General features: G+C 63.3%; 1 protein-coding gene across 8 annotated transcripts in view; it reads right to left on the minus strand.

The window, feature by feature from the left end:
- The window catches only part of TNK2 (tyrosine kinase non receptor 2), a 25,576-nt gene continuing 7,741 nt past the window's right edge, over positions 1–17,835 (minus strand). For 2 of the 8 annotated variants that reach the window (XM_066325927.1, XM_066325928.1), the window contains exons 2-16: positions 10,825–11,002; positions 10,608–10,678; positions 9,193–9,405; positions 8,950–9,102; positions 8,475–8,752; positions 8,272–8,398; positions 8,034–8,180; positions 7,586–7,680; positions 4,677–4,871; positions 3,198–3,289; positions 2,648–2,692; positions 1,116–2,431; positions 600–695; positions 383–510; positions 1–276 (exon numbers count right to left, since the gene is read on the minus strand). In XM_066325927.1, the coding sequence (XP_066182024.1) occupies positions 270–276; positions 383–510; positions 600–695; positions 1,116–2,431; positions 2,648–2,692; positions 3,198–3,289; positions 4,677–4,871; positions 7,586–7,680; positions 8,034–8,180; positions 8,272–8,398; positions 8,475–8,752; positions 8,950–9,102; positions 9,193–9,405; positions 10,608–10,678; positions 10,825–10,987 (3,126 nt within the window). In that variant the 5' untranslated portion in view covers positions 10,988–11,002 and the 3' untranslated portion in view covers positions 1–269. Of the gene's footprint in view, positions 277–382; positions 511–599; positions 696–1,115; positions 2,432–2,647; positions 2,693–3,197; positions 3,290–4,676; positions 4,872–7,585; positions 7,681–8,033; positions 8,181–8,271; positions 8,399–8,474; positions 8,753–8,949; positions 9,103–9,192; positions 9,406–10,607; positions 10,679–10,824; positions 11,003–11,701; positions 12,048–12,068; positions 13,747–14,560; positions 14,853–14,990; positions 15,151–17,835 lie in introns of those variants that run through there. The other 6 variants (XM_066325922.1, XM_066325925.1, XM_066325923.1 and 3 more) reach the window with 6 other exon arrangements.

Below are 17,835 nucleotides of genomic sequence, written 5' to 3' on the forward strand. Positions count from 1 at the left end.
TATACACATTATATATATATTAAAATTACATTTCTCTTTACAAAAACAATTCAACAAGGGGCCAGGGGATGGAGCCCATTGCCAAGACCAGGGCACAAGCACCCTGCAAAGTCTGTGGCGCTTGGCAGAGTGTCTTTTGGAGTGTCTCCACCCTCAAGTGGGGGCTCAGTCCAGAGTCCTGCAGCAAGTTGTGTGGGTGGAGGCAGCAGGACTGGCCCCATGGCGAGATGCCTGCTCTGGATCTGACGCAGCTCGCCCTGTTCCCGCCGTCACCACCTGTAAGGAGAGGACAGGACATGAACTCAGGAGGGGTGATAGTGCCAGTCTGCCCACAGCAGTGTGGCATAGAGAACTGCCCCCCCCAAACCATCCATGTCCCTACTTCTGGCGGGTGGCGCTGTAGGGGTCGAGGAGGTGGGAGCTGGCCTGTGCCAGGTTCCAGTCGAACATCTCCAGCACCCGCTGGCACTCACCACGGGACTTCAGCCCCAGGCAGAAGAGCTGCTCCACCTGCAAGGGGACAGGGCATGGCCAGAGGGGTGACAGGGGTGCCACCACTCTTGCTGGAGCCAGGACAAGGGAACAAGGGTGTGCTGTACCTTCAGGTACTGGATAGCCCGTTGGATGCTCCAGCCATGCTTCTGCAGGGCTGCCTGGCATTCCTCGGTGGTCACACCATGCACTGTGTCCTGCACCTGGGGGGGAGCTTGTGGTCACTGTCTGCTGCCACCCCTGGGCAGCAAGAAGCCTGTGAGTGAAGCAGGAGACCAGCAGGGCTGCCCCCCATCCCTGGTTCTGTCTCCAGGGAACACTATCAACCTGGAGCTGGGATCATTCTCATCTCTGGGAACTTACATCTCTCCTGGGCTTGGGTGGGCCAAAGGGACCATAGCAGCACCTACCTTCCCCCTCCCCAGGGCCTTCAATTCCAATTTTGGCATTGCAGTGACATTTATGTCACCCTGAAACATCTGGGGCTTTCTTGTAGGCAATCCCCTGGGCCTGAACTTCTGGAAACTGAGGCACAGGCTGGGGAAAGCTCTTGCCCAAGTGAGCAATGGCTACTCTTGTCCATGTGACCCCACTCCTCATGGATGCTGGGGGATGACACTTACCAGTCGGATCTTGTCAGCAGGACGGCAAACATCTGGCCCATCGTAAACGATCTTCTGGAGGCTGCAGGAGGCTTTCACCAGGCACTTGGGCCCGGGGTTGCTGTTGTTGGAGGAAAAGTTGGCCTTGCAGTCTGCCAGTGGCTGCTGCACCATGGGACGGACGGTGGCTGTGGTGACCTGGCGGGACGCTGGCACCTCCTCCGGGCTTTTAGCCTCCTTGAAAAACTTCTCATACTTGTCCAGGTAGGCAGGGCGCTCAGGCAGCAGATAGTAATGGGTGCTGCTGACCTTCTGCCCATCCTTCACAATGGGCAGGATGCAGGGTCCCTTGGAGCAGTCCTTGCCTTGTGCCTGGATGACCTTGGGGGTGGCGTACTTAGGGTCGAGGGCGAAGCTCTGTGTGGTGGGCATGGGCTTCCCTGGTGAGGTGGAGAGGCAGGAGCAGAGGGCACCACGTTGCTGGGGGGAGCCCACCTGCAGAGCCATGGGGCTGGGTGTCCGGGAGGTGGGCTGGGACAGTGGGTCCCGTGGGGGGATCTGGGGCGGTCGGTCTTCCTCGCCCCCCGAAGCTGGGGAAAGGTCCCCTGACCAGCGCCCAGGCTCATTGCGGCGAAGGGGCCGGGGCGGGATTGGGACACGGGGAGGGATCTGGGGCTTGTCGTCAGCTGGCACAGCTGGTCCCAGAGGGACGTTGAGCCTCTTCATGCACTCCTGCTGCAGCTCCTCGAAGAGCTCGGTGGTCTGCGTCATGCTGGGCTGTTTTGTCTCCTTGGGGGGCAGGAAGAGGTTGTCCTCCAGTGCTGGTCCCCGTTCACCCTCATCCACAAAGCCATAGTTGGTCTTGCCCCGCCGGCTCGGGGGGCTGGTGATAGAGCAGACCTCAATATCATCCTCATCCTGTGCCACGTCATCATAGGCAGGTGGTGGGGGCAAGGGCCGGGCATCCCAGTCCACCACCGGCGTGGGGTGGAGAGGCCGAGGTAGAGCCCGTGTGGGGCTCTGCGGTGGAGTCTTGTCCAGCAAAGAGCAGGCCTCCATGGCCAGCTTGGCTAATGACGGGGCTGTCAGCTCCCCCACCGGAGAGGGGCTGCCCTGGGGCACTTCCTCCCCAAAGTCAATGAGAGTCACCTCACTGCTTGCTGGCCCCTCGCCTGCCAGCCGCCCGGGCTGCCGCTCGCCCACCTTGGTGCCCGGTACCCGTGCTGATGGCTTGACCGGTCGCAGACCCTTCCCTGTGCCTGGCTTCTTCAGACAGAGCTTCCGCAGACCCCCTGGCAGGCCCTCCTCCTCCTCACTAACTGGGTCGTAGCAAGGCTCTAGAAGGGGACAAAGAGGGAGGGTGAGGGTCCTGGCACCCATCCCTAGGGTACAAGAAGGGACATCTGCATCTCCAAGCCCCCAAACTACCCCATAGTTTCAGTCCTCTTTGCTCCCAAGGCATACCAGGGCATCTGCCCCAGGCCACCCAGGTAAGAGAGAAAAGAAAGAGGGTGTGAAGAAGGGAGAGCAGCACCCAAAGAAGCCAAACTTACTGGTGAGCAGGACGGTAGGCTGAGGTGGGCGTGGAGGAGGCTGCCCTGCAGAAGAGAGAACCCAAGAGAAGGGGAAGCATAGGGTGAACACAGAAGTGGCAGCCAGGGTGCCTGTTAACGAGGTGCATGCTTTGTTGTGTCCCCCTCACTGGTGGGGCAGGGGGAGGATGCTGGTGGGAAGCCCCCCCAAGGAAAACCTGCAGGTTTATAAGGACTGGGGCATACACACAGCATCTGAGTTCCCTCTCCGTGGCACCTCTGCTGAGATCTCCCACACTGGGAGCCCAGCTATGGGAGGCTGGGAGGGGACAAGGCACTCGGACGAAGGGCAGCAGGGCAGAGTCCAGCCAGGCAGAGCCACCAGCCACCCCACGCTGCTGGCAGTGGCGTACAGCCAGGTGACAACATGCCCCATCACCCCCTGCTCTGCAAAAAGCAAGTGCCAGCAGAGACAGAAAGGAGAGGGTCCCGCCCATCACCCTGGCAGCAAGGTACAGGGACGGAGGCTTTGTGCAGCTGGTGGGCAGGAGGAAGGAGAAAAGCCACTCACTTTTAGCCCTCCCTGGAAGCTGTGTAGGTCTGGCAGCACTCGGGTCCACACCTAAAATGTCAGGAGGGTCCATGGGATTTCCCAGGTACAGCCTGTGGGGAGAGAGGAAAGTGCCTGGAAGTCAGCAGGGGCCACGTGGGACCCCTTGCTCTTCAGGCTTGTGCCTTGGGACACCTCACAGCTCCTCCACCACACAACCACGCCTGGTGAGTACCGTTCCTGTGAGCGCTGGGGCAACACACCCCAGAGGCTTCCAGTGCTATGGCACAGAGCCTGGTCCCATCCCAGTCTCATCCCATCCATCTCTGGCTCCGCATGCCAAGCAGTGCACTGTGTCCAGGGTGCTCGTGCAGCGTGCCCAGGACACCCCTGCAGCACCCAGGCGATGCTGTGCCCAAGGCAGGATGCCCCGGTGCCGGTGGGTGCCAGGAGGCCCGGGCGCGCCATCGCAATCCAGGGAGCCGGCGGGAGCAGGCGCAGCCCGAAGGCCTGGGCGTGTGCCGAGCTCGGTGCGTTCTCGGCAGCCCGGGCAGCACGTACCCAGCGCCTGTGCCCACGCAGCGGGGCGCGGGGAGGCCTGCCGGGGCACGAGCCAGATCCGCGTGCCTCGGTTCAGCCCTCCGAGGGCCGCCGGCACAGCCCGTGACACGGGGGGCTGCGGAGGGGTCAGGCTGGGACTGAGGGCACCGGCAGAGCTGTCCCAGGCCTGGGATAACAAACAGCAGTCGGGATTATGATCCCGGGGGATGGAGTGAGCCTAGTGCAGGAGCTGGCCCGGCCCATCAGGAGCTTTGCAGTTTTTGAAATCCTATCCTGTCCCTTGCCACACTGACCTCCCACATCCCTCCAGCCCAGTGCTGGCAGAGACCCCCACATGCTCCCTGCCAAGGCACTCCTGTTGACTGTTGCACACAACCAATCCCACCTTGAGATGGGCAGAGAGTACATGGGACACTGGAGCACAAGAACCCAACCCCCCTTCCCCCCCATCACAGTCCAGCCAGGTGTCTTCTGATAGAGCAGGGTGGAGAAAAAAATCATTTTTGTAGATTTTTTTCAAGTTTTGCTTTTGAAAAAGACTCATGCTGTTAGAAGCGTGGAGACAGGCAGTAAGCCGCGCACATTTAGCAGCCCTGGGACACCCCAAAAGTGTTTTGGGGTAATGTGGCCACCTCTGGAGTGGTACTTACTGATGCCTCCCTGCCCCAGGACAGCCACAAAGGTCTCCCCCCTGGGACAGCCACAAGCACAGCAGCCCCCCACGTCCCTAAGCCCATTAGTAGGAAGAGGCAAGGAAATTAGTCCAGCTGCAGGGACCCTACCCAGAGCCACCATTCCCAATACAGCGGGGGCAGAAAGAGATGCTTCATGGGGGAAAAAGGAGGGAGTAGCCAAGCCGCGTCTTGCTCCCGAGCCCAGTGGGCAGCGGGGAAGGGAGGGAGCAGGCAGAGGATGCAGAGAAGACAAAAAGTTTCTTACTCATCAATTTTATCGGGAAACCCCCAGCAGTGCTGCGGGTTGGTGTCTCCATGGCCTGTGTGGATGAAGCTGTTTTTAAGCGGCTGGCTGATGTCGTGGGCTGACAGCCCTGCCACCGAGGTCACCGTGTTTCGGGGAAATTGGCCCACTTTTAGGGTCCGCTTATTCTGACCCCGCCACCAGTAATTCTCAGCCCTAAGGAATAAAAAGGACCTCGTTACTGATGAGGGGATGGGAGGTTGACACATGCCTGCCCCAGTGATGGGGGGGAGGCAAGGTGACTTGTCTGAGTGCACAGAGGCATAGGGTAACAACTGGGAAGGAACCCTGGGTGCCCAGGATCCCAACCCTACACCGGCAGTACACTTTGGCTCCCACCCCACCTGGTCCCCGCACCTGATGGTGCTGGGAATGCAAGCAGTGGGGAACAAAGCTCCATGCTTGTGTCCCAAAAGATATGCCACTTCCTCCTCCTTGCTGCCTCAAGTTATGCAGGAGCCTTGGGGTGATGTCCGCACCAAGCTCTTTGGCACCAATCCCTCTGTGCCCCATGCACTAAAGGATGGCACAGAGAACACGCCTGGCATCTGATGGGGATCCATGTGGGGCACAGTCATCTGTGGGGTCTTCCTCACCCCCTTCCTATATTATCAATGAGCCCTGTGCAGGCTCGTGGGGGCAGGGGGAGATGGGCAGAAAGACAGGTGGTGGGCTTAGGCTGTCGATCTTCCTGGAACCACGTGAGTGGCCCAAGCCACCCTGGGGTTTTGGCCCCCAGTTGTCTCTGAGGAGTTGCCCAGGAGGCAGCCACTTCTGGGGAAGATGAGGTGATCATCTAGCCCAGAGGGACGGGTGGAGGGAATAAGGATGGGGCAGGGAAAGGCATCTCAACTGGGGTACCCCACCCAGCACTGTGCCAAATAAATGGCAGGGGGCTCCGACCCTAAGCTACTCCCCTGCATGTCAGGGCCCCCCACTCCCCATGGGCAGGGTGTGCAGCAGGCAGGGGGCAGTGGCAGTGTGGGTGCCAGCCTGGCAAGGCTGGCACGGGCCCCACAGTTTCCTGGAGTCACCTGTGAGTCACCCCCGGCCACCAGCTCAGCCCTTTTCCTGTTTACCTTCCCGCTGCCGCCAGCCAGCCGCCTTACTCAGCGTCGGGACCCCTCAGCAGAGCCCCGGCAGAGCCCAGCCGGTACCGGACATCCTCCCTCACCCCTCACCCGCGGCAGGCTGGGGGAACAGCTCCCCTCCCCGGAAGATCCCCTCCACTCGCCCTCCCTGCGTCCCTCACCACCATATCCCGACGAAGGGATGCTGCAGCCGGACCATCTCTCCGCTCTCCCTGCTCCCAAGCCTCGGTCCCACCGGACCCGCGCTCGGACTCCCGGCACAAACCCGCTCCGGCGCTGCCTTGGCTCCTCTCGCCGCGACAGCCCCCTCCCACGAGCGGCTGGGTCCCCGGGGGGCTTTCAGGGAGGTCCCTGCCCCTGCCCACACACACGTACGCACACCCGGCGCCCGCCGAACGACAGGCAGGGGCTTGAAAAGAGGTGGGGGGTGTTTACGGTGCCCCGGGCGACCTCGGCAGGGCCGGATGCGGCCCCCGGCAGGAGCTCCCCCCTTCCCCCCGCCAGCTCTGCCCGGGCATCTCCACAAGCAGCGCGGTGAGGGAAGGCTGCTGCCGGGGAAACTGAGGCACGGCGGGGGGGCTCCTCTCCGGGAGTACCGGCAGTCGGTGGGGCTTCTGCCACCTCCCCGGCTGCTGAACCCACCGCGTGTGCCCTGAGTTCGCACCCCCAAAACCCACCCACCGGGGGTCACCAAGGACCGGCGTCCTTCGGGGAAACGGAGGCAGGGAGAGCTGCGCCCCGGCTCTGCTTCACTCCCGGCAATTCCCGACCGACGGGCAATCTCCAGCCCCTCTTCCCGCGCCATCCTTCCCTCCGCGGCTCACCTGGGGCCGGCGGTGGGGCGGGGGGCGCGGACCCGCAGCCCGGCCGCGATGCGGCGGCAAGGGACGATGTAGGCGCTCTGGCGCGGCCGCACCGCCCTCCGCCGCTCCTTCCCTCCCTCCGCCGACGCTGCTTCCCCTCCCCTCCCCTCCCTGCAATTAAACCGCCAGACCCTGGGCAAGAGTCATCCCCGCGGCGGCGGACCGGGAGCAGCCGGTCCCTGCAGACACACAAACCCGGCCTGATTCACCCCGGGTTGTGACTAACCGCGGGGAGCCAGCCCGGGGCGGGGGACAGGGAGGGACGAGGACAGAGCCCTCCTCCTCTTCCCCTCGGGGTTGGGAGGCCGGCTCTAGTGCGGGCACACCGAACTCCTTTGGGAGGTCCCCACTCTCCCTCAGCTGGGAGGTGACAAGCGCATCCTGGGATAGGGACGCAGGGACAAAAAGGGCCCCCAACTCCAGGTCTGTGCCCTGGCGTGGTCAGCAGGGAGCAAGGAGCTCACAGCCCAGCGAGTTCTGCCAGCATGGTACCAAGCCCCACGGTGCCTCTCCCAGCCCGATGACAGCAGCACGTCTCCGGGCGCTGGCGGCACGTCCCCACCACTATCAGCAGGGAGTGGCCCTGGGGCGTGCAGTTTCCCGGGGCAAACCCACGGGCACAGTGGGGTGAGTCAGCAGGGATGGTGCGGGCAGGGCTGTGGGCACTGTGGTCAGGGCTGTGCCCCCCACACCCGGGTGGCCCCACGATCCTGTGCTGCCTGGGAGACCACAAACATAACAGCTCTGCCCACCCACGGGGTACACGGCCAAGTGTGCTAGGGGCAGAGCCACCCCTTCTCCTCCCTGCTTCCCACAGCTCTGCCAGTGCCCACAGTCTCCCCATTCCCTATCCCGAGGCAGGCTGGCAGGCAGTGCATTCCCCCCCTACAATACCTGCCACCCTCCCATGCAGTACCTGCCCTCAATGACTGTGATGATGTCGTTCATCTGGATGTGCAGCTTGTCTGGCTCCTCAAAGTCCTGCAGCGCTCTCATGTCGGTGGGCTGAGCCTGGGGGAGAGGTGGGTGAGGATAGGGGATGCAGCCCCCATGTCCATCCTCTTTTGAGGCCAGGCCCAACCCCAAGGAAGGCAGGGAGGCCCCAAAAATGGACCAAAAGACAGCACCACCCACTAGCCCCTCCTCAGCTGTCACATCCCTGGGGTATGTAATGGCAAGGCAGTGACCAGGTGCTTCCTCCTGTGACCATGTCACCACCCTCCACCTCCCAGCCTGCAGGGCTGCCTGGCCTGAGCTCTCCCATATCACCTCCCACCTCAGCAATATTCTTAGCTCTATCCATGCCTGAGCAGAGCTGGCAGGACAGGGCACTGGGCTCCTGTCCCCCACCCCTGTTCACCCACCTCCACCAAGAAGTCTCTCAAGGCCACGAAGGTGGGTCTGTCCTCAGGCTTGTGTGCCCAGCACTGCAGCATGACATTGTAGATGTCCTGGGGACAGTCCTCAGGCCGCGGCAGCCGCTCACCCTCCTTGTCTATCTTGTGCAGGATCTGTTGGACAGGGTGTGCTGTCAGGGTGTCCCAGATCCCCCTCAGCACCAATAGGGTGAAGCGAGGGGGCAGGTCCCTGCTGTACACCTACCTGGCTGCCATTGAGGCCAATCCAAGGCTCCTGACCATAGGTGAACATCTCCCAGAGGGTCACTCCAAACATCCAGGTGTCACTGGCGTGGGAGAAGGTGCGTGTCTTCAGGCTCTCAGGAGCACACCTACAGGGGGAAGGACATGAGCATCATGAAGGCCATGGGTGCTGCCCCTCCAGGTCTCCCCCTCCCCAAGGCTCACCAAGCAAAGGGGACCTTGCGGTGCTCCTGCATCACGTAGTGATCATCATTTTTGGGCAGTGCCCGCATCAGTCCGAAGTCCCCAATCTTGACGAGCTCATTGGAGGCCAGCAGGATGTTGCGGGCAGCCAGGTCGCGGTGGATGAAGCGCTTGGACTCCAGGTAGGCCATGCCCTTGGCCACTTGGATGGCATACTGGCACAGGGTGGAGATGAGGAAATGACCCTGGTTCTTCCGCAGGCGGTCCAGGAGGGAGCCCAGCGGGGCCAGCTCTGTCACCTGGGCCATGGGATGAGGACAGCAAGCAGGTCAGTCCAGGGCCACCCTGGTTGGGCTGGTTTCCAGCCTTCTTATGCCCCACTGGGGATGCCAGCAGAGGACTTGGCATACAGACACAGCCTGGCTTTGTTCATGCCATCATGTGGGACCCTCCCATGGGGGTGTCATTGGGGTGGGCCCCATCCCCCCACACTTACCATCTTCATGGGGTGGGAGAGCACCACACCATACAGGCGGATAAGGTTCCTGTGGTCCAGGGAGTGCATGGCATTCACCTCTCGGATGAAGTCATCCAGTGCCTCTGGCTGGCTCAGCACATCTGTCTTGAGGCACTTCACAGCCACATTCAGCTATGGCCAAAGTAGGGATGAGCTCCAAAGTGTCTTCTCCTGTGCATGGTCCCACTGCCTGGCTCCCCACCCCCCAGAGCAGCCCCTCACCGTCTTGCCAGCAGGTGTGCACCACTCTCCACGACGTACAACACCAAAGGAGCCATCACCCAGCTTCTCAAAGATTGAGAGGTCCCGCTCCCGCACGAGGCAGGTGAGGGAGTGCTGGCCCCCAGCCTCAGGGGGAGGTGGTGTGGGAGGCTTGCGGAAGGTACTCTGGGGCTGGGGCGGCAGCTCTGACTCTGGGCGCTTCCCGCTGAACACCTGTGGGACATGGAGGAAGGTGAAATGTGGGCATGGAAACAGCCCACCTGTAAGTGAGAAGTGCTGGTACAACCCCCTGCCTCAGTTGTACACACTGGAACCTAGTGATGACCTCTAACTGGTGACGACCCAGAGAAGACTGGCTGTGGGAGAAGGCTCCATTCCTCCTGCTGCCAGTGCACTGAGCTGTGATTCTCGTGGAGGTAAGGGGTTGTTCCTCTTGCTGCAGCTCTGCAGCAATTCCCCAGCAGCCACAGCAAACCAGGCTGGTAGCCAGAGGGCCCCGGGCACTCCTTGGCCAGGCTGAGGCCACACAGTGTGCCTGGGCACAAAGCCAAGGGAAACCTCCAGCTTGGGCTGAGTGTGGTGACACATCCCTGCAGCAACATGGGCTTTGCAATGTGTGCTGGCTACCACCACTCAGAAAGGATGGGCTCTCCTTCCATCTCACCCAGCTGGGATGCATGATGTGTCCCATGGGACAGGGTCCATTCCAGTCTTGATGCAGAGTGTGTGGGGGCTGGGCCCAGCATGTGTCTGGGGTGGGAGGTGGCATTTCTGCTATTTGTTCTTTAATAGAAGTAGCCTTCTATTAAAAGCCCATTCTCATCATGTCCCAGCACACACAAGTCACTCAGGGAGGAGACCATGGCCTGGTGCCCAGCTGGCAAACTGGGCTCTGCCAAACTCTGCTCTTCTGGGGTGCCATGTGCCATAGGTGTCAGCAGTACCAGCTTTGGATAGGATGGTATCAGGGCATATGTGACCATCCCAAGGTCCCCTGTCACAGTGTATCCCAGCCTGCACGTACAAGGCTTTGCCCCCTTGCTGCAGGGCAGCAGGGTGTCCTGGGCACCACTGCTGCCCACAGAGCTGTCTGGAGCAAGGCTCTCTGGTTCACTCGCTGCAAACAAGTTTCCTGACTAAGAGACAAATAACACGAAGGGAATGAATCTTTCAAGCGCTGGGGTAGCAGAGCTGTCCTTTGCTGCAAAGTGATCCAGGAGCCTGAGAGGGACTGGGGCACACACTGGCAAGGTCACACAACAGGTGGGGCATGGATGGCAGGGGCTTCTGCCTGTTTCCCTGTCAGCCTCCAGGGATGTGGGGGAGCCAGGCACCCTGAAAGGGTACAGGGAGGGGTCCAGCTCTTCCTGTCTACCTGAGTTTCTCTGCCACACCTGTCCTTCTCTCATCCCTACCTTGCTCATCCAGGATTTCCGCTTGCACATGGCTTTCCTCCGCTTCACTGCCTCCCACAGCCGCCGCTGGCCTGCAGGACACAGGGACACACAGTGACCGTCACAAGCCAGTCAGGGTAGGGGTCCCCTCCAGCCCCACATGTTCCTGTGGGCTTCTCAAAAGATGCTGCACATCCAGCCAGGGGTAAGGGAAGAGGTTTGGGGGGGATGTACACACCGGGGCGTCCCATGCCGATCTTCTCCAGATCCTCATTTTTGACGTACTCGAAGTGGGAGAGGCGTGTGACGTTGAGCTCGTCTCGGATGCGCAGGAAGTACTGCTGCAGCTGCAGCTCGGTGAGCAGCTCCAGCAGCCAGTCCGTGCCCTCCTCTGCCTGCATGCTACAGCTCAGCCTCTGCTGGGACACAGTATTGGGTTAGGGGAAACTCTGCTCTGCTCCCCTCTGCCCTATCCCCGCTGGGGAGTCACCCAGAGGAGCTCAGAACCAAGGCTGGGGTGCTGCTGTGAGGGATACTAGTGGAGTCATCTCCGGAGCCTGACACCACCTCTCTGGGGGAGGCCAGGAGAGGCACTGCAATCAGCAGGACCCCCAGAGATAGGAAGGGTCTCCCAGTCTGCCCTGTCCTGCCCACAGAAATATCAGCCCATCCCTGCATTCCAGCACAGGCTATCCCCTGGTCAGGAGTGCCAAGGACACAGGAGGCAGAAGCTCAGGGCAGATGTGCCTGCCCAATTCCCTCTGCTCAGCTGGAAGGGCTGAGCAGGGAGTTGACAGCTGTTCCCAGCAGGGACAGCCACCTTGACCCCCTGGCATGCCCGCACACTTGGTTGAGTTGTAGTACAGACTCACAGTGGGTCTCATCTCCCATGGGTGGTGGCACCTCACTGGGCAGACACAGGGAGGGGGCCGATAAGAACATCTGAGCCTCTGGAGGGTCCTGTTGCTCCAGCGCTGAGGTACAGAGCACCCCAGTACCGCTAGTATCAGCTCCCAGCTGTGCCAGGACACAGAAAGGAAGGGCTGGAGCCCCACGCTCTCCCCCACTCCCCATCCGTGCCTGTTGTCCCTGCTCTCCCTCACTATAACCACCACCTTTCTGGAAAGGGATATGGCTCTGCCTCCTCCTGCTGAGAGCGGGCAGGAGGTCGGGACCCGCCATCCCGGCCCCAAAGCGCGGCAGCTCCCTCCATCCTCTCCTCTTCCCTGGGAGACGACATGGCCCCTGGCGTCTTCACCCCGCTGTGCTTGGCTCCCTCGGCCGCGTCACCGCAATTACAGTCCTCGGCACTGGGCTAAAAATACGGCGGGCGCGGCGAGCAGCTGGGCACGGGGGCGCACGGGGGCATGGAGGGCCACACGGGGCCAAGGCAGCCGCGGCTCCCCTGCCCGCGGGCGACGGGGACACGGCCGGGCGACGGCCAGATTAGGGTCTCGCCCGGGGGCGAGGGTCGGCACTTACTCGGTAGAGGCGGAAGCGGGTGAGGAAGGGGAAGGATCGGTGCAAAGCCTGGAAGCGTCGCATCCTGCCTGGCTGCCAGCCCCTGGCACCGCTGATGTCCCTTCCCCGGTGCCGGTGTCCCACGGCGGAGCCCGCTCACTGCAACCGGGGCACCGGCAGTCCCTTCATTCGCGCTACAGAGATGTCGCCTGGGCTCGACCGCCCCACAGACCCCCCTGGAGCGGGCAGGGGGCTCGGGCTGTCCGTCGGCCGGACGCGGGCTGTGGCTCTGCCCCTCCTTCCATCCGGCTCTCGATCCTCTGGCCGGCCGGCCCTCCCCTTCCCCAACGCAACGGGGCCGGGGCGGGGGGTGGCGGCAGGCAGGGCTGGGGGTCACTCCCCTGGCTGGAGCCGCTTCCTGGGGACCCCTCGCTGGCAGCGGGGTTCGGTCCCGGCCGCCTGCCCGCAGCGCTGCCCAGGAGGGTTATTTTCAGCCGGGCTGGGACGCGCGCCCAAGGGGCCGGGCTCCCATCAATGTCCCGCTTTCTCCCTTGTTCGGCGGTCGCCGGCAGCTGGGAGCCCGGACCCCCGCTCCCATTGCCATGGAAACTCGCCTCGGCCTTGGGAAAAGCTCCCAGGCCTCAGTTTCCCCCCCAGGAAGCAGGGAGGGAGGGAGGCAGAAGAGACATCCGGCTCTCTGCTCCCCAACCGAGGCCACAGGCATGATGCCAGGGCGACGGGCACTGCGGGGGGAGTTTCTGGCTCGGCAAACATATCCGCTGCCCAGCTGCCAGCCCCCACGGGGGCACCCCCAGCACCCTGGGGCTCGCTCCCCTTCCCTGGTGGGGCTGGGACCCAACCCCAGCAGTGCTGTCCGCCCGCGGGCTCCCCAGGGAGAACAGCTGGCCACTCTGGCAGCCACAGCGTGAGAGAGGAAAGACCAACAGCAACCTCTTGCCACAGCCCCCGCCTGCCTGGCCCCCCAAACCGTGGCCATTCCTGTGCCACGGGAGCAGCTAAGAGGGAGCTAAGTGCATCCCCAAGAGGAGTCTCCACCGGGGCTTCCACTTCTACTGGGATCCCAGCTGGAACCCGGCAGCAGAAACACTGGGCACAACAAGCCCATTGACTGGGGACAACTGGGCACAGTGCCCTCGGCACCAACCTCTGCCACGCGCCAGCTTCCCCCGTCCCAGCTCAGGGGACACCGCGGGTGGGGGGGGGTACCCTGCCTTGACAAAGCATCACCCTCATCACGCAGAAATGGCATTCACTGGGACTAGCACGGAGTGCACTGCCTCCTGCACCCTCAAATCCCAGGTGAGGCTGCCCAGTTCAGTGCTCACATCGGGAGTACAGGTTTCCGAAAGAGAGTGGGGAACCCAGCTTTGCCCGCCAAGCCAGGGGAGGTTCGTGCCTCAGTTTCCCTCTCTGCAATAGACCCACAGGCACAGGGAGTGATCCTGCAACCTCGACTCTTAGTTGGGCAAGGAGTCCTGCCAGCCAACTCCCATCCTGAGGTGGGAAGTCACAAATCCCCTAGACCCGCTTTCACAGGTGCCGCTCGGCCCTTGCTGCCCTGCACACCCCTGCCATGCAGACCCATCCCTGCAGCGCCAGGGATGCACCCTACGTGCACCCAGGCTCATGCACGGTGCGTGGTGAGGATGCTCACGTGCACCCCAGGACCACACAGGAGCAATCCCCCCGCGTGCACCCGCCACCTGCACAACCGCAGCCGCCCCCCACGCACGTCCCCTCCGCGCAGCCCCGGCTGCCGCCCTGCCCGGCCGCACGTGCGCAAACACCGCGGCGCCGCCGGCACCGTCCTGCTCCCGCCTCCGCCCGACGCGCACCTGGAGCCGCCGGCCCCCTGCGCGCCCACGGGTGCCTACCCCCGCCGTGACATGTTCGTCGCCTCCCCGCTTGCCTGGCAGCTCACACGCCCGTCCGAGCTGGCATGAAGGGGAGGTCAGTCCTCCCGCCTCTCCCCCGCTTCCTTCCCCCCTCATTATATCTATCCCTAGTGACACCCCAATAGCTGTCTTACACCTCAAGCCCGCTGCACCTACACATTCCCCACATCCATGCAAAGCCTGATATCCCCCAGGGACACTCCCATGTGGGGATGGCAGCCTGCAGGGCCACCGTCTGGTTACAGTGCTGCAGCTAGGGGACAGCATCCTGTGCTGGGCATCGTGGCCCCTCTCTACGAGCTGTACCAGGCTTGGCTGAGCCTGGCTGCCTCACACCATTCTTCCATGCCTCAGTTTCCCCAGCAAGAAGCAGCAGGCAGGCCCCCTCCCGTGGGTCAGGATGGAAGCACAGCCGAGCAAGGCGGGGGGGTGTCATGCTGCCCCGGATGCTGTGGGGTACGGCACATTCCAGAGGGGAGATGCCATGCAGGGACCCCTTATGCTCCGGGTCAGCTGCCAAGCCATGCCCATCCGGGGGCCATCAAGCTCAGCCAGGTGCCCCCCGCTGCTCCCCCGTACCGATTCCCCCCCACTGACCCGCCGGCACGGCATGCCCGGGGCGATGTCCTGCCGGGGGGGCGGCGTGGGGCGCCTGCTGCCCAGCCGCAGGGCCCGCTGCCCGGTGCTGTCCGAGAAGCTGTGGGGCAAGGGGCCGTGCACTTCCTCCTCCTCCTCGGCGCTGCTCAAGCGCTGGTAGTCGCATCTCTCGCCCATGGCTGAGGCGGCGGCTGCGGCGCAGCGGCGAGTGGGGGGCTCTGCGGAGACGCCCGCGTCTGCCTGGGGGCGGCGAGGGCTGGAGCCGGGTTTGGGATCACATGGCAGAAAGTTGCTGCAGTTCCGGAAAACAGCGAGAGGGTGAAGGTGACCGCGACAGCAATGGTGGGGGTTGGGGGGGTGGGGGGAGAGGATGGATGGAAGGATGCAGACGAAAAGGGAAAAGAGAAGCCCCTTGAGCGCTTGTCCTCACCCCAATCCCAGCCTGGCACCACTGTCTTCCTCCCGGCGCGGCAGCCCAACCGCCCACCTTCTGTCCCTGCTCCGGCTCCTGAGTGGAGAGGTGGTGGCATCGCCACCAGCGCCAGCGCCGCGCTCGCTGCCCCCTTCTCCCCGCACCCCGGCGCGGTGCACCAGGCAGCCAGGCGGAGGAGGAGGATGAGGAGGGACCATCGTCAAGCAGCCGGGGCTCTATGGCAGGCAGGATGGGTAGGGAGGCACCTGCAGAGGGATGGGGGTGCTCTGGCGCTGGCAGTATCCCCAGCATCCCTCCCGTTTCCCTGCGCAGGCAGAGGGGGATGGGATGCACCGGGAAGATGGCTGCTCCGCAGCGACCGGCAGCGTTGGCGCAAGCACGGCAGGGCTGGGACAGCAGCCAGGCCCCGGGGGGTGCCGCTGGGATGGGGGTCCAAAGGCCACGCCAAGGTCAGTCCTCTCCCCCCAGCCCCTCGCAGAGGGCTGGGGGTCTCCTACACCTCTGCCAGGCGCTGCTGCAGCTGGCACAGCCCCCAGCAGGAAGCCACCCCCCTGCATGGGGCACCCCCAGACGTGCACATCGGGACTGGCCTGTACCTCCACGCTGACCAGCCACAGTCCCTCTCCCAGCCTCCGGACCAGAGCTGCGAGCAGGTTGAAATCGGGAGGTGAAGGGGGAGAAGGGGGGCTCTGCAGTCCCCTCAAAGACTCCTGTGACCTGCCTGTCCTTTGGGGCACAGCAGAGTCCCCAGGGACCAATTTACTCTTCATGCCAACACCACAGGGCACGATGCCCCACTCTGACCCCCAGACGCACCCTTACGACCCATCACTGTTCCACCCGCCCCAGAGCCCTGAGAGCCTGGTGTAGCCAAAGGAGTGACACCAGGCTGTCAACGTGCCAGGGCAGGGGGCAAGAGCGTGTCCTGCCTCCCCTTCCCCTCTCCCTGCTCCAGGGAAACAAACACCCCCAATCCCGGTGGGCATCTGCCCTGGCTGAGAGGCCGGGCGGGGACAGCCCCTTGGCGACTCCTCCTGCCATACCACGGAGGTGAGCTCAGCCGAGGAGCCGAGGCGGGCCGAGCCTGCGGCGTGGGAGCAGCGAGCCGCCCCCGCGCACGGCCCGCCGGCGTCACCGCGCTGGCACGCCACAGGACGGTGACTGATGCACGTGCTATGCCACCTTCCCTCCGGACCCAGCCACCCTGTGCTACCCCAAAACCCTCACCAGCCTTGCCCAGTGAAGGCGATGCTGGGGGGACGAGTAGGGACAGCCCCTGCCCCCACAGCCCTGGGCATGGATTTGGGTCACACACCCACACGTCGGGTCCTTCTGGCCTGCCCAGGCTTAACTGACACCAAAATGATTAGGTACCCGACAAGGGGACAAATGGCATTGTGCTGTGCCAGCCTTGACTCACCTGTCAAAAATTCCCATCCCGCAGGGGGTCCCACCACAACGACAACCACTGGACGGGGTGCACTGTCTTCTACCCTCCAGGGTGTGACAGTCACACTGAACAAAAGGTATCCCTCCCCTCTGCGGGGACACTGGCATTCCCCAGCCCTCTGGGACACCACACTTGGCCCCACATCCCTGGGACCAGTGCCACAGCATCCCCCACTCCCACCACCCCGCACAGAGGGACCCAGAATCTCGTAGCTCCTCGAAACAATCTCCCAGAGGGGGATGGGGTCCCCCACTCACCTCCATCACATCACCGTGCTTACTGTCACAGCTCCTGCCACCTTCCTGGCAGCTGTGTCGCCTGGAAGTGATCTCACTGACTGCGGCCGCGGCAGAGCAGCCGCGCCGTCACCCCGGGCTGGCTTGTTCAGCCCTGGCAGGGCCCCGAGGGCGGCCCCAAATTGTGGTGACACACTCCCCGGCCCGGCTGCCACGGCGCAGGTGTGCAGACAAGCACATATCCACGCATACAAACACACCCTGCTCCCACCAGAGGCATGGCTGCCACCAGCACTCTGCCCACCTGCGAGATGCTGCTGCCACGCAGCCCCCCAGGGACTGTCCCCAGCCCCTCCCTGGACTGTGCCACCCCACATACCCCCATACCAGTGGGTGCTTTACCTCCCTCGGTGCTGGCACCTGATGCTGCTTGGTTGGCTGGATGGAGCAAGCAGGAGGTCTCGGGGGGCCAGCACGGAGGGTTGGCGACCCCCGTGGCAGGGGTGGCCGGGGAGGCCGAGGTGCCAGGTTCCTCCTCGCTGCCATCTCTGGGCTCCCAGAGCCTGGCCCCATGGCCTGATCCTGCTGCCCAGCATAGAGCATCCCCTGCTCTGAACCCGCTGCCTGCGGCAGGGCTGTGAGGGAAGGAAAGACATGTGGGGGGGCCCCCCCATCCCAGCACAACCCAATCCCCTCCCTAAGCTTCTTTGCTAAATCCGCTCTGCAGGTCGAGCTGGGGCGGGCTTAGCTTGTCTTGCACCTCCCAGCTCGCCAGCATGGGCAGCAATTGCTGACCCCATAACTGATCCTCACCTCAGCCCCAAGCTCTCCCACCAAGGCAGGGTCACAGTGCAGTGTTTCGGGGGACACACATGCAAAGCAACAGTAACAGTCCCTGGCATCCTCATTGCTGGGGAGGTGAAGGGGGCAGCAGGCTTGGCATCACTGAGCCCTGGCATCACTGCCACAGTAAGGACCCTGTGACCTTGCCCCAGTGCAAGGCTGGTTTGTGCCTGCCAGCCCCCTACACTGATCTCACCTGGGCCACAGGGACATCACTGTGGGGGTCCCTCAGCAGTGCCAGCCCCAGTGTCACAGCAAAATGGGCACTGTGTGAGGGGGCAAACCATCAGGGCTCAGGTGACACCAGTCACAG

The sequence above is a fragment of the Sylvia atricapilla genome, chromosome 10 (genome assembly GCF_009819655.1).
Source record: "Sylvia atricapilla isolate bSylAtr1 chromosome 10, bSylAtr1.pri, whole genome shotgun sequence".
NCBI lineage: Eukaryota > Metazoa > Chordata > Aves > Passeriformes > Sylviidae > Sylvia > Sylvia atricapilla.